This window comes from Topomyia yanbarensis, chromosome 3 (assembly GCF_030247195.1).
Source record: "Topomyia yanbarensis strain Yona2022 chromosome 3, ASM3024719v1, whole genome shotgun sequence".
Classification (NCBI taxonomy): Eukaryota; Metazoa; Arthropoda; class Insecta; order Diptera; family Culicidae; genus Topomyia; species Topomyia yanbarensis.
In genome coordinates this window covers 95,911,039-95,937,668 of record NC_080672.1, presented here as the reverse complement: position 1 = coordinate 95,937,668, position 26,630 = coordinate 95,911,039, and the positions used below count along the sequence as shown (strand labels likewise).

At 39.8% G+C, this 26,630-nt stretch overlaps 1 protein-coding gene across 3 annotated transcripts in view; it reads right to left on the bottom strand.

Moving 5' to 3' along the window:
* LOC131693204 (uncharacterized) overlaps window positions 1-26,630 on the bottom strand; it is a 422,811-nt gene that overhangs the window by 221,771 nt on the left and 174,410 nt on the right. The window contains exon 3 of one of the 3 annotated variants that reach the window (XM_058980853.1): window positions 25,156-25,176. The exons of the other annotated variants lie outside the window; for them this stretch is intronic. Coding sequence (XP_058836836.1) covers window positions 25,166-25,176 — 11 coding nt within the window. The 3' untranslated portion in view covers window positions 25,156-25,165. Of the gene's footprint in view, window positions 1-25,155; window positions 25,177-26,630 lie in introns of those variants that run through there. 3 annotated transcript variants of the gene reach the window in all.

Here is a 26,630-nt window from a genome sequence, read left to right as displayed (position 1 = left end):
CGCTTCAAGAATGTAAAGTAATTTTCTGCGAGAGGAAAGTAGTTTTTTTTTCGTTGTTGGTGAATCGTGTTTTCGAACTTGTTTTGTTCGTGCTGACGGTGTGTTGGGAATTTAATTTTCAGAGATACGGAATTTCATCGTAAGGTCGTTATAACTAAGTTGAGCTTTGCTTTGTCATCTCAAACTAATTTTACAGTTGATACAAAAGTATTCTGTTAAAACCCGTTCAATTTATCTCACCGTAAGACAGCTCAGGACAGTTACGAGAAAAATTTTGAAATTTAATTGAAAGACATTTATCATAATCGAAACGTGTACTATTGACTCATTACGTAAGTCCAATACTATACTCCTCAACTATTTTTCCATAGATACAATTGGCGTTGTACAACAGTAGCGTTAGGACATGGTAGAACTTATTAATTCAAACGATGCATGTATTGGTTTTAGAATCCATAATAATAACCAGAGACTAAAGAACGTGATCTTAAATGCCCAGATAACAAAGATTACTACGATTTACGACATTCGCTGCCGGCTAGGTGCCTACGCTTCTCGGAACCACAATCACAATCCACCAATGATGCATTCTAATTCGCAGACCATTTTCTAGATAGATCGCTGAAGCGCAAATGAGCACCGATTGTTCCTATGTTGAAGGAAAAGGCGAACCAATTCCTATCATTGCTATACCTACATACATAGAAGTGAGTACGCTGTACGGGTAGCGCTTGCGACAGCTGTGCAATTTAGCGACCATAATGAAACCGATGAACGTGATGAATAATCCTAGCTTCATTAGTGATCATCTGCTCATGAGGATAGTGCAACGGTGACGGCTACCGGGCCAGCAGTCAAAAGCGCGGCTGAAGCGGAGCTTTCAATACTGGCTCTCTTTCAAACGGCAGTCGTCGGTCGGTTGGTAGGAGGTCGATGATGACCATTTGCACAGTTCAAGATTATATCTTTCAGTCGTCTACCGTAGTGTCCTGGTAATTCATATCCGTTGAATTGCGAATGTTGATTATGCAGAACTATTGGACGGAATTTCAATCTATTGTCAGATTTTAGTAACATATTTTAAACATCAAACTAATTGTCTATACTAGTAAATTGATTCTTTTCGACTGTAGAAATTGTAAGAACGGGAAATGAATTCGGCAGTGCTGTTACGTTAAAATTTTACGTCGATTCTAACTTATCTTCGCCGACGTTTCGATCCGTGACATTGTCGAATATTATCGAACCCTGAAGAAGATCCCAACCACGGATCGAAACGTCGGCCTGTTTGAATCAGTTGTTGCACTTTTGCCAGACATGTATCATCGTGCCTATAGCGTATCGTATGACAGATTTGAGCACCCAGTACACTACGCTTCTATAAATGACGTCATCGTCGACTATTTAAAGAATATCATTCCTCGAGTGAGTTCATTCTTCCATCGAACGTCGGACCGTAATGAACATCAGTAGCAATCAGGCATGTTGACAATGCGCTGCGATTAGTGCTGCATACCCAAGTAACAATTTAAGTTTTATAGCATGCTACAAGTGCAATCTAAATTTTATGAGTGGATATAAAACTACCATAAAACCCCAATTGTTACTAGGGTAGCATTTGATCACTGCTACCGCTGGGGGTGGGGACGACGACAGGTGTAGGTATCCAGCGGCCAAGCGCTCGTGATGTCTCCTTTCCATGGCTCTGATTGGCTGTATTGATTTTTCCGATGACGTCATTCTCGGATATACAACTTTCAGCATTGCTCGGGCGAGCTCATTCTCTGGTCGAACGCGGCAGCGGAGACGATAGCAGTAGCCGACAGATATACTTAAATTATGCAGTGCGCTGGGAACTGCTTTGCACAACATAACTTGAGAGTTACGGCACTCAGTGCTAGTTGAGAGCATACCGTTGCGATGTATCTAGTACCGCGTTGCTTTTTGCGACACTAGAGTTTATAAACTGACAAAAAAACAAATCGACGGTTCTCAAATTATTTCCACGATTAGTTTGAGCTTCGCGGAACACCTTGAAGCTCGGTGTATTTATACAGGCACATTCTCGCTCGCATTTCGATTTATTTAGGTACTTGTTCCGCATAAAAGTATAAAATTTGTGCGTATCGAAAATGTTGAGCCCTAGTTAGCTCGACCCATATCGTAATCCAACCCATTGGGGCCGTACACAAATGACGTCGTTTTTTTCGGCGAATTTCGACCTCTCCTTTCCCCTTGTAGAATTTTGTCACAATATTCCCCCTCGTCACAAATTTGCTACACCCCTCTACCCCCTGAAGCGATACGTCAATTATACATGGCCCACGGCACCGTACTGGCTGTTTTTTAAAAGCGTATGCATTGATCGAAACGCTAAAGCGAAAATCGAAGCGTGACCAAAATATACGCTAATTTTAAGTCATTTAAACAATGCGAAAGAAATATATTGTAATATAACTCGAAGTTGAACCTTATCGACTCAACAAAAGTAGGTTTCAAAGCAATTGTTTAAATACGGAAAAAATAATTTTTTAAATGAATGCATATCATATGCATGGTTTCGCACTGTCTAAGTAGTTCTTTTTAGCTTTAATATATGTGCGGAAAAACTGTACATACTTCTAATATGATGACAAACGATGTAAAATGTTTGAAGTATTCGGAAAATATAAAATCTAATAAGTTTTTTTCCATTTCATATAGATTAATCCACGTATGATTGTATATATCCAAACACAGAAAATATATGCACGTTGATGTTTGAAAACCCTGTTGTCAACGACTATTCGACAAAATGAATACTTTCTCCGACCATATCCGTGAAGGGAGGAAACGTGCGATATTTCGATTATTGTATCGATTTTGTGGGCTGTTTTCGGCAAATAATACTAAGAGAAACGAAAGTAATGAAATTGAAAGATAGGAATTCTAGAACGAATCAGTTATACACATAACACAGAAAACTAGGACTAGGCAGGCTCAAGGCAAGAAATGTGAAGAGTCCATTGCCTTCAGTAGGAGTAGGGTTTGCCACCCAAGTTTACCGCATGGTCATCATGTTTTACCGCCGACGCCGCGAATTATATTGTACACTACATTTTCAATGTCACCGTGGTCGCGTCCTGCACACAACCCTATAATTTTCTTTCTGGTACATTTAGCGGCCTTACAAAGGAGAGAAAAAATATTGTTACGAAGACTCATTTGCTTGTAATCAGTGCAATACTGAATGCATGACGCGCGGGACCAACAAACAACCGATCATGCAGACAATCCTTGTCGAAGAAGACGCAAAGCAGTCTCGCCAAAAGGTCACCCGACACTAGTTTGAAGGTCCGGTGCGATTGTCACTCAAAATCGTCGCTCACTAGAGCAAGGGATCATTGAAACAGACAATCCCGCTCTTCAGTAAATCCACGCATGCCAAGCTCGAATCGAAAACTACACCATCGATCTCAACTTTGTGAGCGGGCATGTAAGCGCGTTAGTTCCTCGTGAAAGCCTTGTCGCCAGTAACGCCATTTGTTGGCTTTAGACAAAATATTACAATCCTGAGCTTATCTAGGCGAACGTTCGAGATATCTGGCACAGCTGAATATTTCCATTTCTGCGCTTGTGGTATATTAGAATACTTCGCGGATTATCTTTGATCCGACAGAAGATCGGATACGGTCGAACCCAGTTCAATATGTTTGATTTTAAGTATAATTTCAGACCTTTCGCGACGAATCATGTTCGGTATCCATTTTGGGATCATTTGGGTCAATTCAAGAGTACACTTAATATACGGTAGAGTACCAATATTTATTGTCTTCCGAAATTCCAAATCGGACACAGCTCAAAAGTATTGGTACTTCGAAAATGTCCCATGCAAAATTTAAGTGCAACCGAAAAACAATTTTATGAAGCGTCAAAATCTGGTGTAACGTTGAAAAAATGTCTTTGTGGTACAACGAATATTTTTGAATTGAGATGGGCCTTGAATTTGAAAATGCAATTTTAATTTTTTTTTGTATGCCAAATGTTTTAAAAATCAATGGAATCAAAATCTGATGTCGATTCGAAAAAACAAGCTTCTTGATTTTTATTTCAAGTTTGAAAATTAAAAGTACCCGAGAGGAAACTTTTGTCAACAATTTCACAAACAATAAACAGTAACGCCCGTGAAATCACAAGCGTCTTAAAACACACAGCGGCGGTTGTTGCTTAGCTCGAAGCACATGACCTAGGCACAACGTCGGTGCATGTGTGTTAAACAAATAGCTTGGTTTGAAGGCCGCTGCTATATGATGTAACCTATCTATGAAAACTAGTTTTCATAATTTGATAAAAATGGAAAATTTACGAGGATTGTACCTGGAGAAGGTTACCAGCTCTACGCCATTCAGCATAAAAAGTCGGATTCAATTTTTGAATATTTTAAGGGTCCTTTTGTGTTTTTTCACAAGTGAAAACTTTTGCACTTTGGTCGTTTTTCGCAACCCCTTAATCGCGTCCGATTCAGCTAAACTTTTTTTGTTGATGTGCGTCTGGTTACTAAATTCGATACATGCAATTGGCACTTTAATATACAGCTGTCCGAATAGATGCACCCTCCGTCGCCTTCAAACACCTAGCGTCAACTGATTTCCTAAATATATAGTAAAAGATTTGTGGTTGGAATTTACAAGAAATGAATGACAGTCAAACATGAATTATTTAGGAAGAAGGTGAGCCATTTCCATGTACATAAATTATGATTTAAAGGTCAAACTGAAAAAGAAAGCCAAAGTAAACACCAAAGGGGCGCAAAAATGAGACTCCGCCAAGGGCGCCAGAAGACCACGCTACGGCTCTGTTCTTAGCATGTATAACAAACATAAAGATGTGCCACAAAGGGCTAAAAGCGTAATAAAAACCTGTCAATTCTATTTTTCGTTGAATTGTCTGCTCAAAAAATATCACCGGGATCGTTCAAAAATTAAGTCGCGTATTGGCAGTTGGGGAAGAGGTGCCCAGAACGTGACGTTACAAGAATTAATGAGATAAATACTAAAAATGAATATGAGAAGTATTATGCAGCGGGGATAATTAAACCAACAATAATTTCCAATATGCTTGGAGGGGACATTGTTTATAATGATTCCCATACAAGCAATATTAACATCGATGACAGAGCAGTGGGATTAAGGCCAAGTTCCCCCTGGGTTGGGCAAAACTGAGAAGCAACATCAATTTAGGCCCGTCGTCAATCTCAAGCGTAAAAGTAAAGTAAAATGTGTGGTACATTCCAAGATAATTGTTATATTACCTCCAGAAGTGGTTTTGTCGTTATTTAGTTTACTGAATTGACAGTGGATCACACAATTGATGTCCAACTGACCGTCCTAATTATATTGGGATATACCAATATGGTGACCGTAGTGTACTAACGTATATTCGTTCAAATGACAAAACAAGTATTATAAACTTGTTTGCTCGAATCTGTATGTCTTCTGTTCTCTGTGATTTAGTTGTAACATATTGAAATGTTAAATAATTTCTCATTATCAACGCCCAACTCAAAGCGAATGGAGTCACTATGTTTCCATGGGTTAGAAGGACATAAGGCGCATATAAAAACAATTATAGTCATATACAAAAAGTGTAAAGTGGTGAAAAATAACATAAAGACTGTATATATGGTTGGTACCCAACCCTCCCGCAACTTGAAATTTAGCGTAAATTGCTAGAAACCACCGTATTTGGGATGATATCACTACCATAGAATGCCGTCCGCTAATTTATTTATTCTTATTTTTCATCTGACATGAGGTGGTCTACATGAAGTGTTTCTTGAATGCGAAAAGTCTATTTCAGGATATACTTCAGAAGCTACCCAGTTAACCAGGTGTCGTATAAGGATGACCAACTAAAATCGTATAAGCATACAATTTTGATCGGAAGCGTATAATGGTACACCGTATGTATATGCATTATACAAAATTTATCTTACCTAGTGCGTTGTGATGACTTCTTTTCGATTCTCGTATATGAGTGCAAACTAAGTCATATAATGTATATAAAGGATCGTTATTAGTACAGTAATATGACACAATTACGGCTAAACAAATGTGTTGCGGCAATAGCCAAATAAATCCAAGTATTGTACGCCAAGAATCGCAAAGCTAAGGGTGGTGAGGCTAATCTCGAATGAAATGATTTTCCAATATAAAATCCCATACAAACTAAGAACGCAATGCGCAAACCCGCAACCAAATTTTGCACAGGCATTTGGGACAACAAAAGGAATTCAAAAAGTGCTGTGCCTGTGCTAGTTTAAATCATTTTGAAGTTTTCCCATACAATCGCGAGCCACTTTAATCACCATGCGGTAGACCTTGGTGCAACGCCCAACTCCTAGTTAGCAGAAGGCAAAAGACTCTTCACAGTTCCTTCCGATCATGTCCATATGAGCCTGCCTAGTCTTAGTTTTCCGCTCTAAGTTTATAACTGATTCGCTCTAGAATACCTATCCGTCTTTCAATTTAATTCCTTTCGTTTCTCTTAGTCTCAAATTTGCCGAAAATAGCCAACAAGAGTCAAGTAAACAGGCGGTCGAAAGATGTGGCTCATTCTCACCTCTCATTTTATATTAATATTTTCTGAAAGCCTAATATAATCGTATATAGTACTGATTTAAGTCGTATGAGTGTAGAATAGATGTCTGCTTCTTGCGACATGGAATAAGACTATGTACCGACCATGGTCGCATTTATCTACAGCTTATATCGTATATTGAATCCCAATTTTCTCTCAATGTTGATATATTGCCTCCACTTTTGTCCGTATATAGCATATTTGGGCATTATGTTCGACTTAGTTGTACTCTATATTTACATGTATAACTCAGTTGAAATTTCGATATAACTACAAAATTGATAGCCGGTAATCCTCAAATGGGCGCAAAAACCCATTTCGTATTTTTCACACCTGATTAGGATGGTACTCCAATACAATTAAACATAATCACATAGTACACAGCATTGCAAGAGTTAAAATTACAAATATAACAAAAATTGAACCTTAAAATCTAAGTCTACCTTCTTAGTATATTTTTGAAAACATCAGAAGATACAGAAAAGTCAATATCTGGAGCATCTACTACTCGAACTGTGTTCCGCCTTTTCGCTAGAGCTTCCATATCGAGCAGACGACAGCGATTGATGTACGGTGGTAACTCTGCTGGGTTATACCACGGCAGAGTTCTAAGAGCGCAACGAGGACTCTTGCGTGTATTGCTTCTATTCGGTTGATCCAAATGCTCATATAAGAACAGATCGAACAAGTGAAAAATAGAGTTACTATGAACAATATTAATTTTTTCTGCATGTAAAAGATATTATGGAACATTTGGACACGCTCAGAGCCAGCAAGTTGTGAATACTCCAATTACAAAAAGCATCTTTGCATCGCTGTAGTTTCATGTAATCTTCTATTGACCACACAATGAGAAATAGTTTAAGATAATCAGCGTGTTTAAGTTATATATGAAGGTATAACATAACAATCGTGATTGAAGAACAACGAAAAAAGCAACGGTCCTAGATTGCTCCCTTGAGGCACTCCGGACAAGTTGATGAAGCTGTATGACTCGTTATTTCCTAATTTTACAGGTCGAGAACGATTTACGAGATATGATTTAAGCCACTCTATACTTTTAGCCACCAAAGATAACCTGAGTAGTGGTCGCAGTGGCAAAGTTTCCCCTAACAAAAAAAAGAAGCCACCCTATAAAATTTGACAAAGCGCCCAACCGCTTTATCTTGGCCAGTAGAAGAGGGTTATTTATACGATCGGATGCAGTCTTGATATCCGTATATACAGTATCGACCTGAGATTCAACTTCAATACTTTTTAATACAGAGCGAAGTGAATTGGGCTAGATTAGTAGTTGTCGATCTGCCTGAAAAAAGCCATGTTGATCCTTCGATAAATAACGGCCCTACGGGCCAGGATTGGGTTGTCGATGTACAGAGTGATTGCATAGCCTTTCTATATGAGAAAGGCAAAAAAAGTAATTTGTACTAGTTAGTTTTGGTTGTAGTAATTTCTCCCCGTAACAATATTGTATAGCTTTGAAAACTGATTCGTAAACTATAAAGTTTTTTTCTTACTCAGCGCGAGATGGTAATATTGAGTATTAGTTCCATACGTAACCTACCTAGCTGTCTTCTTCAGGCATAGGTTTTTATATTCTATCGAATGCAAAAAGTTAATACTTTCACCTGCAATCGAAGCCATCTGGGAATCGATGCCATCTGGGAATTTTTGAGTTTAAGAAAGTTGTTTCAGGTTTAAGATGACCTAAAAATATTCGAAAATTGACAATCACTTTGCTGTTTCAAGAGCCACAGATTCATGATCTTCATGAAAAATGTGTATTTTATAGTTTTGAACAACTCCCCTTCTAACATAAAAAATAATCGAAAAAAGCAAGCAACTCTACATATCTTGCTACCGTTTCTGTATATAGCTTCAATATCTTCAGAAAATTTCTTTACAACAACATATTCTAGAACTTTGTTGAAGACCGAAAGCTTCTAGATAAATTATTTGGGGATATAAATTTTTATCTCATTTTTAGGGGAATTAATAACTCAATTCATTATAGCAAAAGATGCGTCTAAGGGGTGGGCGTAGCGTATTGGTAAATCGATTGCCTTGTACGCAGCGCACCTGGGTTCGAGTCCCGACCCCGCACATAGGATTAGAAATTTTTCATAAGAGATTTTTCTAACCCGAAGAGGCGAATGACCTTAAGGTTAAAACCTCTATAATCGAAATAAAAAAAAAGATGCGTCTATATATTTGTAGAAATTTCTTCGAAGATGTCTAATCTCCTAAACCAATGGTTCAGGAGTTACTGAATTTTGATCGTGAAAATGGCGTTTTGAAACACAGTGCACTCCACGAGCTGGGAAGATAGATCAATCGGTCCGAGAGTCACAGAACGAATGGTAGCGTGTTATCATGAGCTACAATTTCTGTTTTAGTTTTCAGATCGCTTTGAAAATTTGAATAAACACTATTAATGGTGTGTACTTCAAATATACGAAATATTGTTTTCGCCCAGAACTGCAGAGGGGGACCCAGAGCTATTCGAACCTACCTAAGCAAATCGTTCTTTTAGATGGATAGATGTGATAGAATTTGTCGGTCAAAGGTCGTAATTGTTAGTTTCAAACCTCAGCGACATTTTGGTGCCATAAAAGTTCATTTGCATCACTCCATGGCAGCGCTAGGCGATGATTTACAAAACTCTACGTTTTCCTATCCTTTTACAATGTAGGGGTAATTCGTAATTATAATTTATTTTTATTTTTTTTTATAATGGAATTATGTTTACTTATGAAATATTTATTGGAGAAACTCCTTAAGAAGCAAAAAGTAAAATTTCGCTACCAAAAATAATATGGTTGGTCACAGCTGTCGATTGGCGAATCATGTATTTTTTTTGCTGTGACGTGTGCAATCGTATACGCAGCCGCAAGCCACTGAACGGTGGTTGATGGAATAGAGGGTCCGAATAGCCCCGTACGATAATTTCACACATAAGTGGTTAGCGTCTTGAAAATATCTGTGTTTTCACCCAAACAAAAATCATACCATAAAATAGAAGCCTCAGACTTTCCAAAACACTTACCTTTTAATTTTTTACTTTTATTTGTTGCTTTAATCACTAACATTATAGTGATTTTTGTATTGAGGATGGCAAAAAAATGAGACACGTTGTATCTCCTTTCTAAAAACAACTAAAGAATTAGATTCAGCTGTGAAAATTATGATACAGAATAGCGGTTCCCCGAATATGTACGACATTCAGAAAGTCTTACGATTTTCAGAGAAACCCGGAGGGGGTCCGAATTACCCGCACTGTCTTAATAGACCCGGGTTTCCCCCTTCTTAAGCGAAATTCAGTTTTTTTTTCAAAAATAATCCATTGCTTCATTCAACTGAAATATTTTATTCACAATGCATAAGTATTAAGCCGATTGTCCGCGTTTTTTAAACGGACATTTTTCCGTTATATTTTTTTGGTTTTCTTTGACTTTCGAAATTTATTGCTATGATATTGTCCCATACTAATTTCATCGATATAATATCCGAAGAGGTAGTTCTGAGAGTTATAAGAAATGTCTCATCACACTGTTAGGTGTCATTGAAAAGTTCAGTCTTTGATGTATTATAATTATTGCAACATATTTTTAAAACATTAAAAATTCATCATTTTTTCCACACAAAAATAACCCCTTAACGATGCAGTTCAGATCACTGGGTGTCCACTGTTGCCTGAGCTTGGTGAAAAGTCACAGCACAGGCCTGATCCAATTCAAACCGTGGCGATCAGTTTAGAACAAGAAGCACATTTAAAATTCGATTCATTTGCTAGACACATCGCTAAAATCAACACAAGGTCCCTGTCATTGGAACCGGCCTGCGGGATGTATTGCCGAGTGAAAAATCATGTTTGGCATCGCTCTTCTCTTCCAGGCTTCATGCTACACGGAATCCGTTCCGAGAATTAAAACTAAGCGTGAGTTCGTGGTAACACCAATTGCTAGGGAAGGCGTGGATTGCGTGTATAGCCATCATTGGAAACCAATTGATGCCATTTCGAATGCATTTCCAACGAGGAATCTATAGACTGACGTAGAACAAACATGTTCATTGAAACTTTCGGAAGTAGGGGAAGATGGGGTAAAACGCACCCCCGGGGCAAAATGCACCTCTTGATTATATCGAAAACAGCTGAAAGTTTCTAGAAAACGGTAACACCAGTCGGAAGTCCGCCATAGTAAACATACACTGTCAAAGTTTGATAATTGTAGATCAATAGCAGCTCGAGAAATAAACAAAAAACAATAACGTGCTCTTCTCATGTAATTATTGTGGCTCGTGCAACAAGGATTTTCAGCTCTTATAAATACTGTTTTACTATTATATTAGACCATTCCAGTTCTATTTATACCGTTGTTCATTATTCTGTCACACTACATATGAAAAATCTACTAAATAATTCACTCTTTGCTAAATTTATATCTCTGCTCCATCGGGGGCAAAATGCCCTCTTTTCTGATTTTGCTAGTTTTTAACCGAAAACAGAAAAATCGTTCTGAAGACCTACCAATTGCATAACCTAAGGCTATTTAATGGCACACTTTTGTGAAATCTCGTTAGAAAACAAAACTACTTGCTTGTTCGCCGAGCATTATGCCCCGTTGTTGCGATGCATTCTACCCCGTTGTTGTAGTGCATTATGCCCCGTTGTTGTGGTGCATTTTGCCCCCGCACAGGTGCGTTTTGCCCCGCTTATTTTTCGAAAGGTGATTTTTAATGATTTTGAAAAATTGAATTATTTTCATGTTTTTGAATATTTTGCAAAGCGTTTTGATTTTGATTACAGAGGAAAATGTTGGCTACACGATATCATTAATTAAATTCTCCCAATTGATGTTCTATAGCTCAGTTATGATCATATTTCCTTAGGGGGTGCGTTTTACCCCATCTTCCCCTATATTGATTTCGAGTGTTTTTGATATTATTATTTCAACTGTTATGGCAATCTTTTAAACGAACATCATATATGTTACCCCCCGAACGTTTCATATGGTAGAGTGGCTAATATGTTTTCACAAAATTATTAGTGATACTTATGGACAGTTCCTTTTCCAATTTTTCATAATATCAGTTTGGAGTTTACGTAGAAAGTATATCGAAGCCTAACATCGCAAAATTGGTGGAATTGACTCAGATCTATTAAAGCTCATTGAATAGAAAACAATGATAAACCGAGATTTTTTTTCATTTCACTGTTTTACAGTTGTTTCTGATCTGTCCATCAACAGATTAACCCAATTTATTACTTACTGGGACATGACTGAAGCCTCTTCCCTTGTTAGTAAGAATTGCACAACGATAGCACTCCCCATGGATTTACTCGTCCAATAACGTAATTGAACACGATAGGATTGACCGGTCGCAGAGTATAGTTACGATGACATTGCATCGCAAAGCGTTCGTTCGGATGGCATCAAGTAAAGAAGTTTCATTTCGTGCATCAATATTCATCCGATAGGCTTCACATTTTTTGCAACCATGGGACAAGAGTAACACGCATGACAGATTGTTGATTATTACTCATGCGTGTGTTTGTATCCGAGTTGAAAAATGCAATCTCTGTTGTTTCGTTGCTGGGGAATGTCACTCTGTTTTTGATTGAACTGCACTCTGGATTGAACTCTCGAGCAGAAGGGACAATTAAAAATACCAATGCAATCTACCGCATTATGTTGATTATTGAGAAGAGCTATGATAAAAAAGCTATGGTGTAGGTGAAATAGGACAGTCATTGAAATCTGACAAAACAGTTTAATTACATTGCATCTGACCAGTCTAAATTGAAATACTTGAAAATAATAGAGATATTCTTCATTCACCTATTAATTTGGAGAATTGATTACACATCAAAGTGAAGCATCACTGTCAGAGTTTAGTCCTCGCATACAGCACAATTTAAAGAAACAGCCTCGGTATCAACAGACCAGAACTAATATATTTCAAAAACATAGGTAACTGTATCGTTTAATTGTCTGGTTGTACTGTGCATGCCCGACGAGAGGGGGGGGGGGGGTCAGAGGGGGGCAACTACCCTGGGGCCCGGGTCTGTTTTGGGGGCCCGCGTTTTTAACTGAATTTAATTTATTTTAATATAATTGTTGAAGTTTATTGTTTCTGTTGGCACTGCAAATATACCACAATCAACTACGTTCCAGTCGCTCCAATGGTTTTCTGAAGTACGTGAACGTAACCTTATTAGATTCATTTAACAGTGCAATTGAACCATTCTGGTTTAATTTATCGCAAGTGTTTTTAAAAGTGTTCAAAAAAATGGTTGAATACGCACAGTACAGTATGAAGTTGTATACAATTTAACATATTCTTATCTAACTGTTACTAATAAAACTTTGATATTTTCGGAATGGGATGATGATGATGATGGTTTCACCTCATACCCCTACAAAGGTGTCAGCTGGACGATTTATCTAATAGATAATTGATATTTTTACACACGACTAAACCAGTGAACAAAACAAATACGGACTGGTTAACAGTTCAGACATAGATTTTCCTTCAAAAGACCGCAACCAGATAGGCTTCAAATATTTCGCAAACAACCAGAGTCCATCAAGCAAATTTCCATCCTGGGAAGATGTTTGATGGCATCGGGAATTGAACCCAATATCCGCAATTTTCAACAATAACAAGCAAGACTTCTCCCGCCTGACCAAGATATCGCTACTACCACATACAAAGATGGAAAGTATCGAGTATGGTGGCAGTGCAGAGCCTAGCCGATTTATATCATCAACGTCAGACCTCAAACTAATCTACCACTAACCATTAACCCAAGGCAGTCAAGAGAAACTCCCAACTGGGAATATTCTAGATTGATCGGGAAGGATTGACGAGTAGATGACGAAAATCAATGTATGAAGCCATTTTGAAAATTAAGATAGCGAATTCCAGTGAAGATATCTGTATAACCTAAAATATTGACATTTTCTAAATAAAATAATCATAGAATAGATATAGATATAGCGATTTGTGATGCGGATGATATGATTATAAAAAATTTTATCAACCAGAAGGCCTCCAAAAGGGCATCGCTCATTTATTCGTCAAACCCGCCTAAAAATACCCTCACAGCTTATACAGAAATTGTTCGAAATAGTTTCAAGCTACCATTTCTATCATCTACTCGTCAAGCCCGTTTCAAAAATTCCCAAATTTTTAGGGTTATCGAGATTATTGTTCAATCGGACGTCTCCATCCTGAATTTCAAAAATGTACCAAATATCCATTTTCATCATGTACTTGTCAAGCCCGTTTCGGAAATACCAATATTGTTAGGGTTATCGATAATGTCGCTCAACCAATGCGTTTTAGTAAGAATGTAAAGCGAACTTTTTTTACAATCTAAATCCCAAAAAACGAACACTTTTTTTACGAACTAATTCAATTTACGAACCCTTGGCTTGACAACCTTTGGCTTCGTAAATGGAGGTTCCAGTGTACACATTTAATGAAGAAAAATATGGGAATTTAGCGCAAGTGTAACAACTGATTCCAAAACCGATTTTACCATGTTCAGAAACGGATAAAGAAAATTCGTTCAGGTCATAGTGACAACTGCAATAGCTGAATCCAGTATCTCAAAATCAACAGTATGTATCAACAACAAGAAACAAGGCAGCATCAGTGGTGCGAAATTGCACATTTAGTTGCTTATTTCTGATAAATTGCTGAAACAATATTCAGTTTCAACGCTTCCCTCATTCATTCACTTCCAAACTAACTGAAATTTTATGAAGAATCGAATGGTTGAATGCAGAGGAAATATTTCATTCACAAACCAAAGCATTTATTTGTTATTATGTGGACAGTTTGAAGGCAGAAATTCTTTTACATTTTCGAGCATAACTGAACTGCGTAATCTATACCTGGTGCTCTTTTGCTTGATAATCCCTCTCAGAGCTATCATAGAAACAAGATTCAGTTTGCTCCTGAAACCGAACATATGCGAACATGAATGCGTTGTACCGAAAAATCGAAGGACGAGGGAAACAAACCAAACATTCGATTCATCGCGGCGGGCATGAATTGAATCTTGTTTCCCTTTCAAGGTCACGCAGTGATGTCAATTTTTCTAAGCGCAGATTCTGGGCAGCACTAACGATGGTAGCATTAACGTGCGTCAAGGGAGCATGAACGATGGTAATATGGATTGTATGGCAACGCCGCAAAAAAGGATTCCAATTGTAATGGCAAGTCGGACGTAAGCCAATCTGATGGCCAGCCACAAATATTCCTTTATTAATTTTTATTTTTTCCATGTATTACATGTTTAAAATACTGACGACTTTGTTAAGCTAACGCATTGAATCATGTCAAATAAACAATTTAAAAAAAAATAGTTTAATTGAAACGGTTGCATCCGTATAATTTCTCTAATCGATATTGAAATAAGAAGTCATATATGGTAGGGCCCGCCAGTACTTCAAACCCTGGGGCCCGGCGCGGCTCTCGACGACTGTGATGAAGTGATAATATCATAATTTATTAAGCATATGTTGCAATTAAAGAACTGAACCTCTTAGGGAATGGAGAATGCCATAAAAATCAGCCATCTTTGAAAAAGACGAAATCATTTCTTTTTTCAACATCATATGCTAGATCTCCATGAACAGGACCGGCGGAACACTTTTTCCCCGAGTGGGTAGTAAGATTCGGAATGATTTCTACCCGTACTGACGAAAGATCAGACATGGCGTGTGTAAGTGTAAATGAAAATACCCTGATAATATAGCTGATGGTCATTTGAAAACACCCTTTGTTGACAGGCTGTATGGCCGACGGCTCAGTAAAAATATGTTTGTTGATTACTGATACTACATGGAGCTTTTGTACAGCTAAGCCCATATTACTCCTTTCTTTTGAATTACGTTGCATTAATTTTCTATTTCCCGCGATAGAACCTTCTTTGGTGGGTACTGAAAAAACCCGCATGATAGTGTAGTCTATTGGGAAGGTAGCTCCGTCGACTAACATCCTTCCAGGCTTTGAATACCGATGGCAAAAATAATCTTTTTCAATGCAAACCATATCCATTTAATACAACTGGCCCCTGGATGGTCTACTACCAGACCAAAGATAATCAATATAGCATCATCGATATATCGCGTTATCTAACTAAACAACTCTCGGGCGTGTACGAAGAAATATTTTGTCTACGTACCCGCCCGGGAAGTAGAGATTGATGGGGTAGTCTCCGAGAGGAATCTTTATTGCGAAATATGGGGCTGACTTCCTTCGGTTTAGTAAGTGAAAATTCTGATATGCAAGCAATTGCGTTCAACCTTTTGCCAGATCTGCTTTTCAAACTTTGTTTTTTTTTTAACGGAGCTGGTCTATCTGCTCGCCTTTATGTGTTGCAGGGCTTGAACTACCGTCGTTGCAAAACATGGGGCCAAGGAGCTACCCTCGTGACAAATGAATATCTTTATAAAGTCACGTAAATAAAACAAACAAATAAACAACAGACTTACCCGAGCAAATACTCATGGGTTCAAACACCACATAGCCCCTTGAAAAGACCTTAAACATGGTCCGTGCCAAAATTCACAACCATCAAGACACCATAAAATGGTCTCAATAACCCATAAATACACCAACATATGGTATTTTATATGGGATCTACCGGACCATGGTGATGGTGTTTTCATGGGTTGAACCCATTTCAAACACCCATGGCAAACCCCATGAACATGGGGGTATTATGGGCTTTTCGTTTGCTCGGGTACCCATTATAGAAACAAAGTACGGTTTGGAAAATGCGACTCCGAATGAACTGTCGACGTATCCCACATATATTAAAATTATACCGTGGAAAACATAAGCATTCTTTTGAGGAACGCTCCGCTAAAGTGGGCTACGCCATCGGCTACAACTAAGAGCGATATTCTAGCAATCCCATTGAGGAAACATTTTCTAATGTTCCTATAAATTTTCTCCTAAGCTTCCTCGTAAATGTCCCTTGATAGGTGCTGTTACAAAACCGATGTAAGTATGTCAGTTCTATTATTTCCCTGCATTTCCTACATTTGCTTTATATAAAACCTTATAAACTTTCGACGTAGATCTTTCACAACATTTTTCGCCAGGAGCGTTTTGGGGATCAAAACGTGCTATTACTTCAATCAGATTAGCCTTTATTCTGTATCAGGTATTGAAGTTCGCTTTTCAAGTCCGAATCAAAGGCAAAAACTTATTAATATTGTTTTCAGCTGGTTCCGGAAGACTTCAAATCCCACGATATACTACGCGTCCACTTCAGAAACAATCGAATAAAAACAAGAAATTCCTCCAGTGGAAGAGTACAACGTTTTGACAAGCTTGATTATCTACACTGCGATTAAAGGTCAGACGAAACGAGTACCCGGCGCGAATAACCGCGGGCGGTCTCCCCCTCTGTGATGGGCAGAGAGTCCACAGAATTGTATGCGCAAAAGTCTTAAAAGGACTTTCTGAACGTCGTATGGCCCGAATTTTTCCGAAAAAACGCGACGTTAGAAATGCAAATTAAAAACTTGATGAAGCTGAAAAACGCGGTTATTGGCACCGGTTCGTCGACGGATTAACGAGAAAAACAATATTTCGTCTAATGGCTAGACCCTACGTTGTGTAATCGATTCAACCTTTAATCGAAATACACTGAACCAATAATCCTTTTTCGGCGACAACTGCATCACATGTAGATCCACATCAAACGACAGATAGACGCTTCGAGATGAAATGATAATACTGTATATAAACGTAATGATCGTTCTTTAAAAACACATTATTTGTCTGACAGCAAAGATGCTCGCACTAAGCATTGTAATGCACATATCACTGTAACATTCATCAGATGATGCTATGCATAGCTTCTATGCTAATTATTATGACAGTAGTGGTGAGGGCGATAATAAAGGCTGTGCTGCAAACATTGTCCCCATAAAACTTATGGTTTGCCTATCAACGACCATGCCCACACCGTTAAAGTTTCAAGGCGGCTCTCCGTTCAATGAAGTATGTAAAGCACTTCTTGATTTTCCTGGGGAAATAGGGAGTTCCTGAGTGCTTTGTCTGAACAAGCGTACCAAATTACCAGATACAAATATTAGTTTCAGTTCCTTCACATTGCTCCATTCCGAGTAATGAGTAAGGTGACATTTAGATTAGAATGGTAATGAGACGGCGGGCACTTAGGCATTAGAAGGTGATAATCATGAAAGATCGCGTAGCTTCAACGAGTTTTTTAGCATTTATTATAAGAGGACGCTCGAAACTTGGCAAATTTCGTAGGGAGGTTTAGGAATTGCAAAGGTATTAACAAACCGTGGTTTAAAGATTATGGATGAAGGTCGTTGGGTGATATCTTGCTTCATGTCCAATCATTGTACTTTGAATGCGCATCTTTGACGTATTGGGAGTGTGGTCTCTGCGCTTGTGGTGACGGGTATCATAACATTAAACATGTTGTCTGGTCGTGCGCCTCGTGTTGTAGCGCCAGGTCTCCGTTCAACGAATCTCTTCGGCCTCGTTCTAGTCCAGTGACTTCGCTAATAAAAAAAATTATACACGAACTTTAACCCATATAGTCCTACGATTCGACATATTGTTTGGATGATAACCTGAACAGGTATTAGGGTATCCCCGATCGCTCCTATATGTCTTTCATACACATATTTTTAAACACGTTAGATGTCCAAATTTAGTTATCTCTTCTCTTTTGGTTGACATGCTAATAGCAACCTGGAAATATGATCCCAAGAGTTCCTAGTAGGTCCTGTTCATCATGTCCTGACAGTGATCTTCCGTTTGCCAAAAATCTGTAAGTCAAATTTCTTTTTTCACTGTCATCTTGTCCACCCTCTCTACACTTTTCCTGATACGGTATTTGCTGCTGATGTTGGAATCAATCCTCTTGTTGTCTCCTAGTTTCAATTTTTAATCAAATCATTTTTCTTGTTAAAAGATGATAAATTGAGCATCTAGTCTTTAAAGATATGTCTCACTACATGCTTTAGTCTGAATAAAACCGTATTAATACTTTTTGGTATATCGATCTGAACTCCTTGTTTTAAGACGTAGATGAGTCAAAATGTATACCCCTTAATATAAATATAAAAAGTTATTTCAAATTTCAAAAAAATCCTGATTATTATCCCATATTTCCAAGAAATTTAAATTGTAAAGCAAAGAAATTTGTATCTGAATAAAAAAGTAAAATTGTTGTACATCGAGAGTTTCAGACGCATGCATTTTGTATGCGAGACACATTTGTGGTTAATCTCAGGTGTTGGTTTGTTCCAAACTTTCGAGTGGGTAATTCCCCCCTCGGTAATTTTCGAGTGGGTAGTACTACCCATACTACCCACGTATTCCGGCGGCCCTGTCCATGAACATCAATCAGTAGCACTTTAACCATTCAAAAATCGCGTTCTGAAGCTGGCTACACTTCGAGTGCCGAACCCTGTATTCTGAAACCAGTAATCAGTGCAATTTGATGTCTTTAGCTATTCCATTCTGGATTCAGCGTCTAGCTGGATGGTAAAAACATAGTGGAATTAAATGGAAGAAAACCTTTGAAACATTTCTAAGTAAGTGTCAAGTACTTATGAGAAAAAGTCAAAATGTACAAGCCTCAACTTTGTGGCGCTCGCATCATATTTGTTAACGGTGAGTTCTAGAGAATAGGTTTCTTCGGCAAAGTTTTTTATTGAAATAATAAATACAAGTATTTGTTATTTGAAAGAAAACAATTTTGTCGCCGAAACCTAGTCTCTAAAACTCGTAGCCGTGTGGTATCCGGCGGGCTAAAATCTTTTTGCGCTATTTCAGCCAAGAATAGCTCCCATGTTGTAAGAGGCGACTAACAACATGCTAGGATTTCTTAAGCATTGCTCCGCACAAAAAACTTAACCTGAACGGACCTTAAGGTTTTGCATCATAGCCTTTATCCATTCTGTATTTAGTGAATCGCTGACATATAATCACCTTTTCTGATTCGCTATTCCCGATTGTGCACCAATGTTTTAGGATTCTTCTGGCGTTTGTACAATAGCCGTAAAGGATGAAACTCTTCCACGCCAAGGTATAACTTTCAAACCTTTAGTTTAAAAACCGTATTTAAAAAACAAACTTTCATGTAGGAAAAATAAGATGAAACTGTCGAATCTCACAAAAAAAAAATTGTGTGGCATGCGAACTGTAGATTTGTTAAAATAACCCAGTTTTTTTATTAAACCTGGAACCGTCTACCGCCAAAAGAGACTTCTTGAGGTCACATGAAGGTCTGACACTAGCTTTGCACTACTTTTGCTTTCCTAAACAATGGTAAACATTTCAACACTCCAGAAATTCACTCTGTCAGAAAATGTAGAGCCATCAGAAGCTAAAACTTCGTAATATCGCACTCCTGGTACTTTCTTCAAAATTATCCAGTGCAGTACTCTGCGTCACTGTTTCGAGTTTGAACCGCTCATATGGTAGTCGGTCTTTGCCAGTATTGCTTTCATCCCATCCATTCTTCTTCTGGGCCGCCGATGGATCAAGGCGCATAATAAACCTGTCGTTTTGCAATTTGACAATTAACCCGATTATGGAAACGTGTCTGCTAGGGAGAGTGGAGATGCCAACTTGTCATTAACGCTTCGCAGTGAATTGCTTCACATTTATTTGGGATATCTTCTATACTTTTTGTACGCTTGCTTTGTACTGCAAACTTTGGAAATGACCATTGTTGGCGATAGTCAACCAATGTAAGGGGTGGATTCCGGTAGTATAACCTTAAATAAAACAACCGTCGTGTGCTATTTTAATATGCGAGAGGTTATAATATTCCTGCGGATGTGTAATAGTTTTATAAGCTAGCATTAATATAAACTGTAAATTTAGGTATAAATTTGCTAAATATAATGAGACGATTAACTCACGTTTAGTCCCTTTAGTTGTAAATTAAACCGCGCCAATTAGCTCGGTATAAGTTTAGTTCCTTAGTTCAGTTCCAATTATCACCAACTTATAGAACTAGTTCGGGAGGGTTGAATTGGGGATCTAAACAAAGGCGTTTCATAAAAAGGTGTCCACACTTGTGTCACGCGGGTGAATTGAGGTTCGGTGCGTTCATTTGCGCTGGTCGCAGGTGACACTCCTCCCCAGTATGTCGATCCGTTGATTGGCTTACAACATTTCGCGCCGAACATCCAACACAGCCAACTTGGCCACCGGGCGCTCGTAGATACAGGTTGCGGTTTTTACTGTTGCTGCTCTGATGTGGCCATCCTTCTTGCTGGTGTTTGTACCGATTATTTTCCCCTTGGGCCAACCGTTCCGGGGTAGCTGGGGGTCGACGATAATCACCACGTCACCAATCTCGATTGGTTTTGTGTTCGCGAACCACTTTGTTCTACGAGTTATCTCTGACAGGTAATCGCTCAACCAGCGTTTCCAAAATTGGTTCGCCAATACCTGTGATGTTCGCCAGCTCCGCCGCAGCACAACACCACTATCGTCGAGAGTACAGAGTGGTTTAGTGCCGTCAGACAATCCTAGAAGGAAGTGATTTGGAGTGAGAGTAGGTGCGGATTCGTCATCCACCGGAACATGGGTCAGGGGGCGCGAGTTAACGGTGTTTTCGATCTCGGTTAGCAGGTTTCGGAGTACTTCATCGTTGGGTTTCTTCAGGGAACGAATTGACATCAGGTTCCGTTTCACTACTCCGATCAAACGCTCCCAACTGCCTCCCATGTGTGGCGATAAAGGAGGGTTAAACTTCCAGCTGGTCTCTGTACTGCTCAACTCCTTAATCACTTCCTCTAGGTTGATCTCCGCTGCTGCTTCTTGCAACTCCCGATTAGCTCCAATGAAACAGGTACCACGGTCGCTGTAGAGTGTTCTTGGAGTTCCTCGACGTGCTGCAAAATTGCGGAGGCCCATGACGCACGAGTCGGTGTTGAGGGTGTGTACTACCTCGATGTGAATCGCCCGGGTGGTCAGGCACGTGACCAACATTCCCCAACGTTTCTCCACTCGACGACCTACAACTACCTCCAATGGTCCGAAGTATACCAATACCTGCATGCGTGAACGGGCGAGCAAAGGCGTCGAGTCTTTCTGATGGGAGGTCTGCCATCATTGGTGGCTGCGGGATCGAACGGTCATTTTTGCAACGCTGGCAATCTTTGCGCACATTTGCATAGGCATTGCGTAGTCGGGGAATACAAAATTTTTGACGCAGTTCGTTCAGAACGGTCTCGTGGTTTTGATGGTGATATTTTCTATGGTAGTGTATAATTATGAGTTTAGTAGTGTGATGGTCACGGGGTAGAATGATTGGGTTCTTGGCGTCTTCAGTAGCTAATGCGCAGGCACTGATCCTTCCTCGCATTCTTAATAGCCCATGGTCATCTATCCAGGGTGAAACTTGTACAGGGGGCTGGATTTTGGAACAGACGGCTTGGATTTAAGAAGGATGGCTACTTCATCTGGGTAGGCTTCTCGTTGAGCTTGGCGCATCACGTAGCGTTCGGCGACCAGCAGTTCATCCGAAGTAGCAGGTCCACACATGATGGGCATCTTTCGGCTCTTCAAATGGCAGTTCGCAGGGAAGCGATGAACAGCAACAGCAACGTTAACCATTCGCTTCCAACTGAAGACATTTATTGCACTATCTGGCTTTGTGAAGTGAGCTAGCAGGCTCGGACGAAGTTCGGTGTCGGTTTTGCTTTCTCTCCCCAATTGATGCGATCATGTTTCTTCTGGCAACCGGAGGAAGTCGGTGCCGTTGTACCATCTCGAACTAGGAGTCATATCTGGAGACTTCTCCCATTTTGTAGCATCATCTGCAACATTAAGTTTAGTCGGAACCCAACGCCATTGGTGCACCTCTGTGGCTTCCAAAATCTCGCTCACCCGAGATGCGATGAAGGATGAATATCGGCGATGATCGGAGTCCAACCAACAGATTACGTCCCTGGAATCCGTGTGATAAAAGAGTTTGTCTACCGGAAAGGACAATGAATCGACGACTGACCGGGCGAGCCTTACGCCGATTACTGCAGATTCACACTCCAATCTCGGGATCATATGGTATCTCAATGGCGCGACTCTAGTTTTGGCGGCGACGAGAGAGCATCGGACGACTCCAATATCGTCATCAGAACTCTCAGTACTTCTCGCTTCGTTGGCCAGCGATGACCTTCTAATAGGTCACGGTCGTAGCGATCCCAACCGACTTTGAAGGTAAAAACATCCGCCTCGGTACGCCACCACATGCCAAGCACCTTTTCCGTGGCAATTTCTGGCGAAAGATCCAAGTTCTTGTCGGTGCTGTTGATCATCTGCAGGGCCTTCAAGACGCCTTGAGAATTGCTGGTCCAATTGCGGATTTCAAATCCGCCTTGCGAATGCACGAATGCTACGTCCTGTGCAAGCTTGATCGCCTTTTCTTTAGTGTCGACGCTCACTAACATGTCGTCTACGTAATGCTGTTTTTTTATTACTTCTGTGGCTGCTGGATATGTCTGTGCAAAGCGATCTGCATTCAGGTTCATCACATACTGGGCACAGCTCGGTGAGCAACATAAGGTCATAACTCTCATCACGTAGACCATGGGCTGTCCATTCTCATCCCTCCAGTAAAAGCGTTGGCACTGCTGGTCCGGTTCCCGAATCATCACCTGGTGAAACATCTCCCTGATGTCACCTGTCAAGGCAATGGGGCTCTCACGAAAGCGGATCAACACGGTGTATAGCGAGGACAGTAGGTCGGGTCCCTTGAGCAGTGTCGAATTTAGAGAGATTCCGTGTACCTTGGCTGCTGCGTCCCACACCATTCTCACCTTCCCGGGTTTGTTCGGGTTCGTGACTGGGAACACTGGAAGATACCACGTACGCTGGTACGACTGCTGCAGCTCATTCTCCGTCAACTTCCGAATATAGCTTTTGCTCAAGTGATCAGCTACTTTTTGAGTCAGAGTTTTAGCGAGTGCTTTGTCCTTGAGCATACGTTTCTCCAGGCATTGGAACCGATGCAGAGCCATCGCCTGGCTGTCCGGCAGTCGCGAATTGCATGAACGCCATAGTAGGCCCGTTTCGTAACGTTGCCCCGTGAATCTGGTCAGAGATTGTTGAAGAGATAGGGCTTGTTCATCCTCGACGGAAAGGAGTGCCGTATGTGGTTGTGACAACCATTGAAGTGTTAATAAGAAGCAATACTCCCGATGGTCGGCAATTAGGAGTTCAAATTGCTCGTTTCCAATTCTTGGAAATTGATAGCGACTTTCGTACATATTACTAAGATCATATTGTCTATAGATAAATAGATACCTGTATTATATTCCACGCGGCTTTGTCCTTTTATGTAACGCCCCGCGGAAGAATATTTATTAAAATGCCTATTCGAACGGCATTCATATTTCTACTGGAGGTTGCACACCTGAAAACTAAAATGAAAAGACAAATCGCTTGAGTACTTAGCTAAATCACAATATCCACCAAGAAATATCCTGATTCATTTCCCTACCTAATAACACCAATCCTATCCTGCGACACTTGTGGATGCTGCAGAACATTCCTCTGTCATAATAGTCTCAAGTGTTGAACTAACATTCCTTCCCATCCCAGAATTGACCTACATGGGCGTGGCCAAGTAGTTAAATTCATTTAGAAACAATCAAACAAAATTGGTTCGTCTGCTTCCATCCACTGAAGACAACGGTCACTAAAAGATACAAAATATTTTCCATTTGATTTCTACATTTACTCATCCGCCTTAAATACACGAACAGTGCGCTATAGAAATCTTCCATTAATTTTGTCCCTGTGCTATGCTAAGTTGTAGATATCCGGGATTGAAAAATTAGACCGCTCATGAAACTGAGGTTCACATTATCCAGTTTCATCATACGCGTAATACCATACTGATTCAACAGTTACAGCTTAACAAAACAATTTTCAGAGCATTCTGCATTGCACCTTCCATACGATTAAAATCCATGGCTAACGTAATCGATATGAAAGGTTAAGCTCCGTAACCGAATGTAGCACAAAGGCGGTATAGTATCAAGTTTACCTTTGTTCATAGATTTATTATAGTTCAGTGTTTAAAAAATAATGCTATCTTTACGTTGAGTGTGTTGTTCAAAAATTCTTATAACAGAAACGATCACTAGAGGTGCTGTTTAAAACAAGCATGTTTCCAGATAAAAAGAAAAGACCGACATCTCGAAGTTATTTTAAAATCAGACTTTTAGTAGGTTTCATCATCGTATAAATTGTAAAATTTTCCAAATACACATAACCTAAATATGGCGATAGCTAATCAGCGTAAGCTCTTCTTGCAGCGTTTTCGATTTTTCTTGGCACTATACGGGTGTAGTGCCAAAAAGAGACTAATTACACCCTAGTTTGAACGAGTGTAGCATCGGCTACATCGATGTAGTGCACTGTCAAAAACAAAAATGCCATTAGAGTAAGGGCAACTTAAGTTAACTAAAATAACTAATTTGTACTTACATACTACAATATTATATTCCATTCCTCATAACTCACCTGGAAAAAAACGAAAAAAAGAACATAATTAATCATTTGATCTATTAATTCAATTTTTTTGGTCTTTTGGCTTAAGTGCCAATACCTTATTTAGGACTGGTGGTATCCAACGGAGAAAAACGATCGGAAATGGTGAGTGAAGCTAAGCAATCATCTGAAAAAAATTCCCCCCAGAGGCGAGACTCGAACTCGCAACCTTTGAGACTCCGGCCCAATGCACTAACCCTTATGCTATCCCTGGGTATGGTGACATCCCAGAAAGAACATATGATTATCCCATTGGCGACGGTGATCGTACCCTGCCTGCAAAGCGAGGAATCACACACAACGGCAGCTGATCACCCCAACACATTTGATCTATTTAATTTCCCCGCTAGATACCAAGGCCCGGGTTTTTATAATCGTCTGATGTCTAATTTTTTAGTTCATCACCCATCGTACTTCGGTGGGTGACAGAGCTGATTCCTCGCTTTGCAGGCAGGGTACGATCACCGTCGCCAATGGGATAATCATATGCTCTTTCTGGGATGTCACCATACCCAGGGATAGCATAAGGGTTAGTGCATTGGACCGGAGTCTCAAAGGTTGCGAGTTCGAGTCTCGCCTCTGGGGGGAATTTTTTTCACATGATTGCTTAGCTTCACTCACCATTTCCGATCGTTTTTCTCCATTGGATACCACCAGTCCTAAATCATTTGATTTTTTATTCGGGTAGCACAACTCAAGCTGTGAAGCTTGACTCTCGCAAGGGCTCCTGTCCCTGAATCACTCCTTACAATTGCAGACGAGACGAGAAAATTAACCCACTAAAGCACTGCATAAGGTCAATTGCAACGGGCCGTGATTCTGATTGTGATGTTGAGTGTACGCTTTTAAATATGGGAACGTGGAGATTTCTTGATCGCGTGGAAACGAGCGTTTATATGATCGCACTTGAGACCGCGTTTATAAATTTATTAATGCTAAAAAGTCCACTTAATCACCAGGGCCTTTTCACGTTTGCGAGATCGCCGACATAGGTATGCGTGGATGATCGCGAAGGACTCGAGCGTTTGTATGGTACTGTGTTTGAATGGGTGGGCATTTGTATGTCGCGCGTGCTAGCTAATATGAAACTTCGTGTTCATGAATGCGATTGTTAGCTTATATGAAACTTCGTGTGCATAAAAGCAATCTTATAACCCTGTTTACATTTGCATATTCTAGTGGGTTGTTGAATGTTCCGTTTATCCGCTTGGTCATCTGCATCGGACTACCAAGGCAGTGTTCTTGGTTCAACCAGCAAGGCCTTTATGCATTAAAGCCGAGTAAGTCAGCTCTTCTTCACATCACAGTGCCAATGAGCAAAGTGTAATTCCAAGGCAACAGTTCTGCATCTCCATTAACATTTGTTGCCGCATTTCTTTCCGTACTGGCGGTGCACATGAACCGTCAGCTACATCGCCTCATCTGCG